The following is a 12,129-nucleotide window of genomic DNA, read 5'->3' as shown; positions in this document are numbered from 1 at the left end:
TTTATTTTTTATTTATTTTTTATTCCTATTCATTCTATTTATCCCCTTCGTATATTTTATTTATATTGTCTCTGTATTTATATATATGTGTGTGTGTGTGTGTGTGTGTGTGTGTGTGTGTGTGTGTGTGTGTGTGTGTGTGTGTGTGTGTGTGTGTGTGTGTGTGTATATATATAATATTCTGTAACTCTGTAACTTCTGTCGGTGCTGTGCTTTTTTGGAAATCGAATTTCCCAGAGGAACCCACCCGAGGGATTAATAAAGTTCTATCTAATCTAATCTAATCTAATCATATTGGTTTGATTTACTAGCATGGAAGTTTAGGTATGCAACTGCCAAAGCATTAGCAATTTCAACAAACAGCATACAACAGTAAAAATGCATTAGATTATTAGGACTGGCGTGTATGAATTCTATGTAGTTTTTCTACTATGCGAGTGTGTGTTTGAATGATTGCATCTGCTGTGCCATATTTTTCTTCTGCTTCTTCTTTTTCTTCCTTCCTCTTTACGTCACTGTGGGATTTTAACCCATGGGGATGGGGTAGAGTTAAAAAAAAATAGATGAGCATGGAGCCAGACTGGGTAGCCGTAAGAAGAAGGAAAAACTTGACTGACAGTTTGATGGAGATAAACGCAGGATGGGACTGGGAGAGAGAACGAGGACCTGAGATGGAAACAAACATTAACTTTTAATGGTCTTTTCTGGAGCGAAGGGATGCAGATGGGAGGGAGGAAGGGAGGAGGAGCAAGTGAGTAGCAGACAGTGTAGAGAGACTGAGAGAGAGAGGCAGAGAGGGTAACACAGGAACAGAGAGAGAGAGAGAGAGAGAGAAAGAATAGGAAAAGCAGGCAGACGGTGAGAAAGAGGGAGGGGGAACTGGCAAGGGGGAGGGCTGGAGGCAGAGAGGCTGTGTGTCTGGAAGAGGCAAGGATCAACTCAAACTGCTGATAATATTCCCTGGGTCAAGTCATGGAACATGACGGTAAGTTTCCTCCTTATATAATAAGCTGTACTTCCTTGTATATCTTTCTATTTTTTAAATGATCCAGTGTCTCTCTGACTTTGTGTGTCTGTGCAGCAGTAGCAGAAGCTACTGGGTCTTCACCTAACATGCTGTCCTTTGCTTTGGTTGTCACCTGTTAGCCTAGGATTGCTTTACATGTTAAGTGTAGGCATAGGCTGTAAATCCTGGGTCTGTATCACCTGAGTTATGAAACACTCTGGTTAAAATGCTCGTGTTTAGCCGGAAGAAAGAAATGAGCACACAGTGGGGGAAATAAATGTGTGCTTTAATGTCCCCATTATTAAAGCCTTTAATTATTTTGCAACTTTTGTATGAGAGTCTGACTTTCTTCAGGCTCGAGCAGTTTTTCTGGTAACGCTTTGCATTGTTTCATTATTTAAAATAAATATGCAGCGCATACCAGTGACAACACCCAGTCATGCAGTATATGCTTGAAAACTTGAGACTCAAGCATCTGTTTGGAATATTAATAAGATCCTATTGTTATTGAGTGTTGTAGAGGACTAAATGACATTAAGGGTTTCCATATCTTCACTTAACTATACCTCTAGTGTCCTGGTAGGTTCAGATTTGTTGATGACAGAAAGAGTTTTTGGCAGTGTTCATGAAGCACCGATCGTTGTGTACTTAATGTAAAAAGAAATGATTGCTTTTGAAGTCTGTTCACAGTTGCATTATAGCATTAGGGTTTCTCATATGACTGAGTGAAGACTGCATCTAATGGCTGTAACTTTGTTATAAATATTTCTATAGAGAATAGAAAACTTATTAAGGATAATAATTCCTAATGTGCTTGGCTGGAAGCCATCTTGGGTGTGCTAGCCAACATGACAATGGTAAGTCTGTACATTGGTTGGTGTCACACACAACACGAGGGGGCAGGCAGGCTATATCAGTCCCATGTTATCTAATGTAGTTTAATTACTGTTTGCTGAGGTTGTCATAACATATCACAGTGTTTAATAGCCAAAGCCCCTGCTGTCATGCGTCAATAAATCAAGACAGAAATTTTGAACAAAGATGATTGTTGCTGTCCTAGGTAAGCTTTACAATAAACTGCTTTAACCATCCTTTAATTGTGTGATTTTGCCTTCACTGGAAGACTTGTGCTGAGACCCAAATGAGTACACAAAATATTATTGCTGCGGTGAATTTGTAAAACAGTGTTTTGCAATGCAAAGCAGCATCTGCGTGTGTGCGTGCATTCATATGCATATGTTTGCACAGACCATAGTTGGTCATAGTGCTACTGTGTGGATATATTTCCTCTGCCCACTCTTGAATGCATGTGTTTTAGAGAAAACACAAGGTCAGTCTGCAGATTTGCACACGCTTGTATAACATGAGTCATTTACTACTGCGTCTGCAGTCTGCACTATATCGATGCAGGTTAGACTCCTACAGACTGTTGATAACACAACAACCTCTGCACTCAGCTGCTAAAGTTGTGATGACCTTTCTGAGGGGGGAAACCACACACACCTAACTTCAGTTATGCCACAAATGCCACTGTGCTTGTTTGTGTTTCTCTCTCAAACATGAATATTTAAATGACAGAGGAGACTTGACCTGGTAAAACAGCATAGTTTCAGACTGACAGATTGACGTACTTGTTTGACAGGTACACCAGATAAATCAGTACAACTCTCTTAAGTTTTTAAAGAGAATGATCCTCATGTCACTCTTTGAGCCACTAAGATATCATCATAGGGGAGAAGATGTTTTATTATTTATTCTGTATTTTAAACCTAAACTGTTTTATGGTATCTAACCTTTTTAAGTAACCCTTTTCAAAACAGCTCTTACTGTCAGTAAGAGCTAGCATGACAATGGCCAAAGGATCATCATCAAGCGGCGAGTCTACTCTAAAACAAATCATGTTTAGCCTTCAAAAGAGAAGCAATGTCCTGACTAACAGCCACACAACACAACTGAGCAAACATGACTGACGTGCTTAGGACAGCTGTTTTTGTAATTAACAGCAGCTCTTGGGTAAATCTAGCCTTATATAGTTAGACTATTGTGTCCTCTTAAGCCTTCACATCACACACTTTTAAAACAGTCGTGCCATTGCCATTTTCTCTTATGTGCAGTTGCTCTTACATTTTCCTGCCACGGTGGCCATTATTTTATGGCTATTATTAAAGACCCCACAGGACATTAATGGTCTTTCCTTCAGCTCTTTTGGTCCTCATCTGTGCCTCTTTCTCAGCCTTTCTCGCTCTCTTTCACCTCTCTCAAGCTCACGTTCTTTTAAGCTCTCCGGCTGCCTGTCTGGCAGGATGTCAACTATTGATTTATACAGGCAACATTTTAACAGTGATGGCGGCTTATGGGTTGTGCCAAACAGAATACAACAAACAAGAGATCAGATTTCAGACAAGCCTGCTGGCAGATGGAAAGAGGGATGACAGTAGCCTTTACTGTATTGTTGCATTATAATATTATACAGTTAATATTACCAGTTAAAAATGCTTTTATTAGGTACATAAGAGGGTTGAGAGTGGAGAGAATAGGCAAACTTGTGTTTATAACACTGGATATTAGTTAGATTCAGATACTGTATTGAGACTTACATCCATTGTGTAGAGATGAGATGATCATGAGCAGAACTACATTTGTCCAATATTAAACTATGATTTTTTTATTATCAGCAGGAAAAAAACTATAAAACTGGAAATTCTTTCTCAGTACTTAGTGGCTATGTACTGTAAAAACCTAATGAAAGAAGAAGTAAGTTTGAAGTGAAAGTTCACTAAAGGCCTCCCTCTACCGACACTAAAACTGTATCCACACTTGGTGCTGACCAAAAAGTTGGCATATTGATGGAATCAAAATGTGTTACAGTGCAATGGAAATAGTCTTAATGGGTAAATGCTGACATACACGAAACACGTGACTCAAAAGTCCAGCTTCCGCTGCACCAAACTGATGAGGCAAAGGCTTTCTCAAGTTATTACATGAAACAAACGCAATTACCAAGTTTCTTCTTAACCACTTCTACTTTGTTTTCAACATTGATGTATTAGAGAGAACTGTTTTCCATCATTTGAGGTTTGACTGGCACTTATTCAATCAACAATGAGATCTTATCACACTGTCAGTTTCTGTAATGTTTTAACGATCCATTTGGAAAATAAGTGTGCCCAACCCTTAATATTATTATACAGCAGAGCTGCACAGTATTTGTTCAATAATTGAGACTATCTTTCATGTTTTTTCTGGAAATTTTATTTAAAAAAATTCTAATTATGCATGAAAATCTGGCTATAGTAATATGCTGAATGAGAAAATGATTTAAGGTGGTTTAATACTGCAATATCTCCTAGTCTATGCAAAAAAAAAATGCTGATTTACTGAATTCTACTGAACATTATCAAACCTGGCAAAGATGAATAAGATACTGTAAGTGTTGCTGATCATATATTTTACAGACACTATTTTAAATGAATGAAACATCACAGAACTACAGAGAATGACTAGTTTTACACTGAGACCATTTAAAATAAGTTCCTCTCTTCTCAGCTTAGTTTGCTTGTATAACAGGGCCTGTTCCTTGCTGAGTCACACCTGACTGTTATGACAGTTTGCAGTCTGAATCATGATCCTGGTTCAGACAAGTCCCGTCACTGACTCTTAAAAAGGTTAGTTAGTTCATAACACAGAAAATCCATTAGGTGAACTTCACATAGACCTCCTTAAACTGGTTGTGCTGTGCATGTAAAGGACAGCCACACATACAGAGTTATGAAAGCGCAAAATAATATTAGGTTAGGACAATTTTCTTAGACTGTGCTCTGGGGGAAAAAAAAACTTTGTTTAATAAATAAATCAAGGGGAGGGGAGAAAGGCTCTGAAAAGAAGCACTTAAACAATTATTATCTCTTGTTCTGCTGAGGCTACTACTTAATATTTGATGACTCTCTTCCTTTCCTCTGGCCCCTTGCCCCCTTCACCTCTCTTGTCTCTCCTTTTGCTGTTCCGGTTAGAGAATTGGTCAATCTCCCTCTGTTAGTCTCAGTTATTTAGTGTCAGGACAAGCAGAGTCCATTTCCTGAGGCGTTACCTTGAGAGATTCATTCTCATACTCAAAGCTGAGTACTCTTGATTTCAAATAAATCCCTAAAAATCTTGCACAGATTTACAGCACAAGTATTAATTTCATCTAATCAAAATCTTGCGTCTGATCAGTAATCGGTTTTTCAGGTAGTTTACATGTGAAATGTGGTGATGCTGCTTTCATGGCATGTTTTGGTCGTTTCACTGCTCAGTTCAGTTCATTTTATGTTCACAGCAAGGCCCTTTATATTGTAAAATAAAGGCCTTACAATAACAGAGAGAAAACACCAACAATTAGACAAATCCCCAATGACTAAGCGATTGGCAACAGTGGGAAGGAAAAACTCCCTTCTAAGAGGAAGAAACCACCAGGAGAACCAGAGGGACAGACATCTGACGTAAGCAGTTGGGGTGAGGAGAGGGAAACAGGACAAAAGACATGCTGTGGAGGAGAGCAAGAGATTGATAATAACTAATGATTAAATGCAAAGTGGTGTATGAATAGAGAGTGGAAAGAGTTCGATGAGGAAGAAGCGCTGTGTCATGGGAAGCCCCCAGGAGACGAGGCTGATGGCAGAATAACTACGGGTGAAAAAAGGAACAGTATGCATGCGGGCGTTTATGGGATGCTCAGATTAAGCCAGCAGTTTGGAAACAAGTTACAGGAACGCAGTCTGATTGAGATCTGGTTACTGACACTTTGACTTGATAGTGATACTTGCATAAAACCAAACATTAAAGCAAAGAAACCCCACACTTAAAGCTGAAGAACTGAAAGTGGCAGCACTGAAGGCCTAGCATTAACAGAAAAAGTACAAATATAGCCACCAGGCCAGAGAAGTGAAGCCCCTGCAGAGGTGCCTCGCAATCCCTTGAAATAGAGTCACTAAAAAAATCAGTTTTCATGAAACACTAAATCAATATAATGTAAAAAAAAAAAAATCTATATAATGTCATTGTCTGAACTCACTCCTTCAGTGAACTTGTGATCCTTTTGAAATGAATCCCATCAGTAAGTGTGTATTAAACTGCAAAGAAAGGTATATACTTCGAATCAGGTTTCCAGGGTCACCAGCTCCACCTTATCCAAATACGGTCACTTCTGACTCCAGAATTCAAGTGCACATGGTAGTCAATAAACCAGCTGGTGTGACATCAGGATGAGGGCATCTCTATTGGAAACATACATAATGTCTGCTATTGTCAGCTGATATTTGTCTGTCTGGTTCTAGAGGCAACACAAGCTCTACTCTTTGTCATCATGGTGTCTTAATTGTACTTGATGGTTTCAGGCAGGGTCAAGGCTCTGTGCATCAATATAAATGATACCCAAGTAGTGTGTGAGCGCACGTATGTGCGTGTGTGTGTTTTAAGGCAGATGGGCAGTGAATGATAAAGCTCATGAAATTCAAAAATGAAAATTGTCCTGCACTGAGAACAGAGACACCCATTTGAAAATATAGCATTAAAAATAACTATACATAAAAATGCATAAAGGTGTACATTAAAATATAATATCCCACCATACATGCTAACATTAATCTATGTAACCTTGTGTGTAACCATAAAACCACGCACATACAATAAACTCAGTAGTCAATGTTTAAAATGACATCATCTTTATCCTTTTAGACCTCTCATGTCTTTTTGTTGGGATGAGCTGAAATCAAGCTTGTTTCGGGTAAGGATTCATTATCTTCAAATCTTTTTTGGCTCAGTTTTCATTCTTTCTTTTTTTAGCTAATTAGCTAATGCATGTCTGACTCTGATCCATTTTGGACAGAGTCCATATATGTGCATCTCTGTGCATTATTTCAGTTATTCTGAATCTATGTGGATGGCTCCACTGGTGGAGCATAGAGCCTCTGTGGGTGGATGACCAAAGGGAAAATACTAAGTTCAATGAATATCATTTATCTATGGAAAAAAGTTACCTCATGCTATTGTGCTGACATTTAACTGAAATGCAACACGGATCTTTTTCACTGTTAATAATTAATTTAAAAAATGTGGTGTAGGCAAAAACATAAGAATCTTTGGATTATGGTAACCAAAGGAACCGGTGAAAATACCCTCTGAGACTGAATGTTGTGCTGTCTTGTCTGGAAATCAGTGTGTGTGTTCTCAGTGGTATTATCTCTGTCCTTTAACACGTGTAAATGTGCTCCAAATTCAGTATGTGTTGTGGGTACATTGTGTAAATGACATTACCTCCCAGTAAGTGCTAACATAGTCATATTCTGCTGTTAACCTCTCTAAGTACTTCCATTCTCATTCTCAGTTTTTATCCTCCCACCTCTTTACCGGCTTCCTTCCTGTTCAATTATCCATTTCCATCTGATTCGCTAATGACAGCCCCATAACTGTGTGGTTGACTTGGCAGCTCCAAAGCTAAATGTATATTGAATGGTAACACTGCATGTTACCAGCACAAAAGCAATTGAAAGGGGTCATTTGTTAATATGGTGGATCAAGAAAATGTCACATATTCTTTGGACTTGATGGCATCCGTGTCACCTTAAGAATTGAGTTAGAGTTAGGTTGAAATAAGCCACAATCAAGGGGCAGGTAATTGGGTTTTATCAAATCAGAGCAGACAAGAAGTGGTGAGTGAGTCTGCACACACACACAAAATCCATACACTGCTTCATTTTTGTAACAAAACTTCCAAAATTAGTTTTGTTTAAAGGTCAATGTTGGCTTTATTTCTCATTCTGCCACAATCCTTAAGAACAATGTTCTCTGTGCTGTGGCTGCTTAAATGCCAGGACTGCATGTGGCTTCCTGATGTTTAATGACTTATGGGGAAATGGGATCAGGGAGCGAGGGCAGCACTGCCACATAGAAACAGAATTATGAATGGAACAAGAACAACTTTGTGACAAATCATCTCCCAGTTAACCTGAAGTCAGTTTGCTTATGCTTACTTTGCTTAACACTAGATGGCAGTCTTGGCCCAAATGGTAAGTCGTTTCGTGTGCAGATCAGGCAAGTTTAATTTGCTCATGCTTGCTGCTGTGTGTGTCTGTGTGTGTTTGTGTGTGTAGAGAGTGGGAGGGAGCGTGTGTACTAATGGCTTATTTCTGTCAAGCCCTGTTCTGCAAGGTCTCAACTGACACTGTGTTGACAGTAATGATAGCCAAAGCTCTCTTTCTCTTGCGCTTTCTCTTCTATAAACACAAACACACACACACACAAAGACAGACACACACAGTCACACATGCATGCACACACACACACACACACACACGTTAGTTGACTCTCGTGTTGAGAGTCAGTGGCAGCGTTTGACTCAGTTTGCCACAGTTTGCCACAGTTGTCACTGAGCAGTGATGTGTGCTCTTGTGTCTAATATTAAACAGATATTACTTGTGCGTGCTGCAAGTAGAGCACCTAATGACAACACTAGACTGACTTTGCGCTCTTTTGAATGACTCACTGCTGGGTTGGTTCAAGATTCACTACTGTCATCTTCCTTTTTAATAATAAATTGCCTGCAGGGTAAAGCCTACTGCTTTTCCTCTGGAGCTGGACTGTAAACTCATTTATGTATTAATTATAGGCTGTAAGCTAAATATATTGTCATTTCCCAAGCCTGGTTTCTGAGATAGGCTCTCAGATGTTTAATTATTGGGCTAGATGGTACTATTGGGCTGCTGGAATGTCAATAAAATAATATTTAGTGTGACTATAAATTCACTGAGTGGATTTGTTGCTAAGGAGGACCTTAAATTTGGTCTAAAAACAACTGATATGCACTGCCACACAGGTTTTAAATGACACTGTATGACGTATTGTGCAGTAAGTACACTACATATCATATTAGCAATGCAGCAACTTATTAATGCCATTATTATCATCTTTTTGTTTCTTGTTATATATTTTTAATATTGGGTAATATTGTAAAAGACCCATCACAAGTTCCAGAAACACTGTACTTGCTTAAAATTCACAGGCACATCCAGTAGAAAGAAAATCTGTCATAACTCTTTGGAATTACCTGGTTTTCTAGATTCATTGGTTCATGAAATGTGATCCTTGAGTTACTAACACACACAATTTATACATATTTATAGAGCACACTCATTTGAGGTCAAAAGATAATTTAACCCTTGGATTTAATACCTGCTTCAGCCTCCTTTGTAACCTCAAACCTCAGGCTTTAGAGGAACCTGCAGGTCAGAGATGGCTGATGATCACAGGGGGAATTTTGGACCATTTTGTACTTACAGGACTCCTTCAGCGGAGTCAAATTTCAGGATGTGAAAGGCTCTAATGAGGTCATGCCACCACATCACCCATTTATGGGAAGTACTCTAGGTTGAAATAAATTGGATTTAATATTTAAGGTAAATGTCCTGCTGCAACACACAACTTATTGTGCACGCCCAGACATAATTTTGCATGATACCAGCTTTTCCCACCCCTGACTCTAATTGCTTTCTGTTGCTGTCATTAGCTTAGCATTAGCTGGAGACGTTTTCCAGCCTGCTCTGTGAAGAATTCACAGATGGAGAAACAAGTTAAAATATTTATATTCAAATACACAACATACACAAACGTACTGGGCCTCCTACACATTACACCTTACACCTATTCAGCTCAGCTTATTGGACTAAGAAAGTGTAATGGGTTTCCGTGATTGTTTGTCCACGGAAACCTATGCCATGAAGCTCCTGGTGCACAGTTATTGTGCTCATGTTAATGCCAAGGGAGGTTTGTAACACTACAGTTATTGAGGAAGCAGTGTTTGCAACTTTTACGCATAGCTCTCGGTAATCCCACTCTGTAACTTTACGTGGTATGCCAATCTGTGGCTGAATTGCTATGGTTCCGAAAGACTTTCACTTTGATAAAGTAACACTTACAAGTGATTGCGGAATAGCTAGGATGGAAGAAATCTCACAAACGGACTTGTTGTGACAGTAGAATGATAACTCAAAGTCAGGGAGCTCTTTAAAACTATGTCTTCTTCCACAAATGTCTGAAAAACAGACCAAGGGCTGAACATACAGAAATTGTGAAATTGCATCCAGGAACTTGTTATGCAACAGTGCTAACCACCATGACACCCTGCTGCCCAATGATAATTATAATACTCTATAAAATTGCAATTAAAAAACTTAATTTTGTATTTACTGGCGTTATTTTTTTTTCTCTAATATTAAAATTTGTTTGATGATATGAAACATAAGTGTGACAAGGATACATGTTCAAATTCAAATTTTATTTGTCACGTACACAGTCATACACAGTACGATATGTAGTGAAATGTGTGATAATACTGCAAATGACTGCATAATGTGTTTTTTAAAAAAAGAGAAGACAATACACAAAAGTTAGATAGATACAATAGTTACAATATGAATTTTAACAAAAGCTGTGTAATGCACTAAGGCTACAATATTGGTTTGTGAAAATAGTTATGTAATTGAGTCACATTCACCTCAAGTTTCACTGGAGCGCAGTTCTAGGTTAGTGCCATCATTTCGTGATCTGGGCCGATGTAAACCAGCGGCTGAGAGTGTCGGACCCCTTCGCCCTTTGACCCCAGCAGCGTCCCTAATCTGCATAGAGGAATGAGAGGCATTTTCAGCCGCTCACAGGAGGAGGAGGAGGCGGGGAGGAGGAGGAGGTGGTGGAGGAGGGGAGGGGAAGTTACGACGTAGTAGAGAGTGAGTGAGAGAGTGAACCAAGTTTCCAGTGACTGAGCCATCACGGCGTAAAAACTTCTTTTTTTGAAATGAACTCGCTTGGCGGTGGAGGACGGGGTTTATGCGGAGATAGAGAGCCGTGATAGCGGGTTAGGGGGCCCGGTCCGGCCCGGTGCTCAAGCCGAATATGGGTCAGACCGCCGTGTCTGCCGTGTCTCAGACTGCAAGCGGTGAGTGTGTGTGTGTGTGTGTGTGTGTGTGTGTGTGTGTGTGTGTGTGTGTGTGTGTGTGTATACGTGCAGTGTGCAGTCTCCCTTCCTCTTGTCTCTCTCACACACAATCCGCTATCTTTATTCAGGAAGTCTTCTCGTTTTTTGTTTTCGTTCTTTCACATTTCTGTCGCATAACTTCTACACAGTTCAAACAAAGCGCAGCGCTAGATACCGTTAACGTCAGTGGAAGTTTGCTAAATAGATGTGTGTTCATTTTATTCTTGCATCATTTTACGCCGTGTGTGTGTGTGTGTGTGTGTGTAGGGGGTTTCTAAATTTATCGCTGGCTCTGCCAACCAACTGTTGTATAGCAGAAAGAAAAACTAGTGAAACAGCCTGTCTTAAAACAGGATGCAGTGTTGTATAACCCAAGAGCTGTTTAAAAGGCTGGCTTGTTGTAACTAGGTAATGAAGACTTTATGTATTTAGCAGCCAACTTGACATTGGTCGAGATGATCGGAAGGAGCGCAGATTAAACTTGTAACCATTTGCCCCTACAGTAGACCCCAGATCGAGCTGTCTATCTGAGCACAGTAAATACAGTCACGAAGCTGTTGAGCAGCACTCAGTGAGTCAACAAGTAGGCCTGGTCATTTTTATGAAGAGCAGCAGGAAATGCAATATTACAGAAGATATTAATTTTGGATAAATGAGAAGTGCTGGAGTTCTGAGCTACGTTTAAACCTGTTATTATTTAAATTATGGATTAATGTAACTCCTTAGTGAGTTAATTATCTCCTTAATGAAGACTTCTTCAGATTTCTTTCTAGTTTTTTAGGTGCACCATGCTAGTACTGGATTTGACCGCCTTTTGCATTTATAGCTACCTTAAGTCTTCGTAGCATAAATTCAGCGAGGTGCTGGAAACATATCTTTGGTGCATAATGACATGACAGCATCATGCAGTCATCATGAAGATTTGCCAGTGATGTGGATCTCCTGCTTCACTGTGTCCCAAGACCTCAGTTGGGTTGAGATATGGTGACTGTGGAGGCCATTTGACAGTGTCATTGTCATGTTCAAGAAATCATCTTGAGATGATCTGAACTTTGCAGCGGGGCATGCTTACACTTTGGTTATAAAGGGATGTACATGGTCAGCAACTATATTCAGGTAG

General features: G+C 39.5%; 1 protein-coding gene across 3 annotated transcripts in view; it reads left to right on the top strand.

The window, feature by feature from the left end:
* The first annotated feature begins 882 nt into the window (after nucleotides 1–882).
* The window catches only part of phactr2 (phosphatase and actin regulator 2), a 37,994-nt gene continuing 26,747 nt past the window's right edge, over nucleotides 883–12,129 (top strand). For 2 of the 3 annotated variants that reach the window (XM_085427681.1, XM_085427679.1), the window contains exon 1: nucleotides 10,739–10,970. In XM_085427681.1, coding sequence (XP_085283807.1) covers nucleotides 10,928–10,970 — 43 coding nt within the window. In that variant the 5' untranslated portion in view covers nucleotides 10,739–10,927. Of the gene's footprint in view, nucleotides 986–10,738; nucleotides 10,971–12,129 lie in introns of those variants that run through there. The other variant, XM_085427680.1, reaches the window with a different exon arrangement.

The sequence above is a fragment of the Rhamphochromis longiceps genome, linkage group LG13 (assembly GCF_057381845.1).
Source record: "Rhamphochromis longiceps isolate RC_006_pf linkage group LG13, R_longiceps_female_GT1.1, whole genome shotgun sequence".
NCBI lineage: Eukaryota > Metazoa > Chordata > Actinopteri > Cichliformes > Cichlidae > Rhamphochromis > Rhamphochromis longiceps.
The sequence above is the reverse complement of the archived record's forward strand: the minus strand, read 5'-3'. Positions and strand labels throughout refer to the sequence as shown.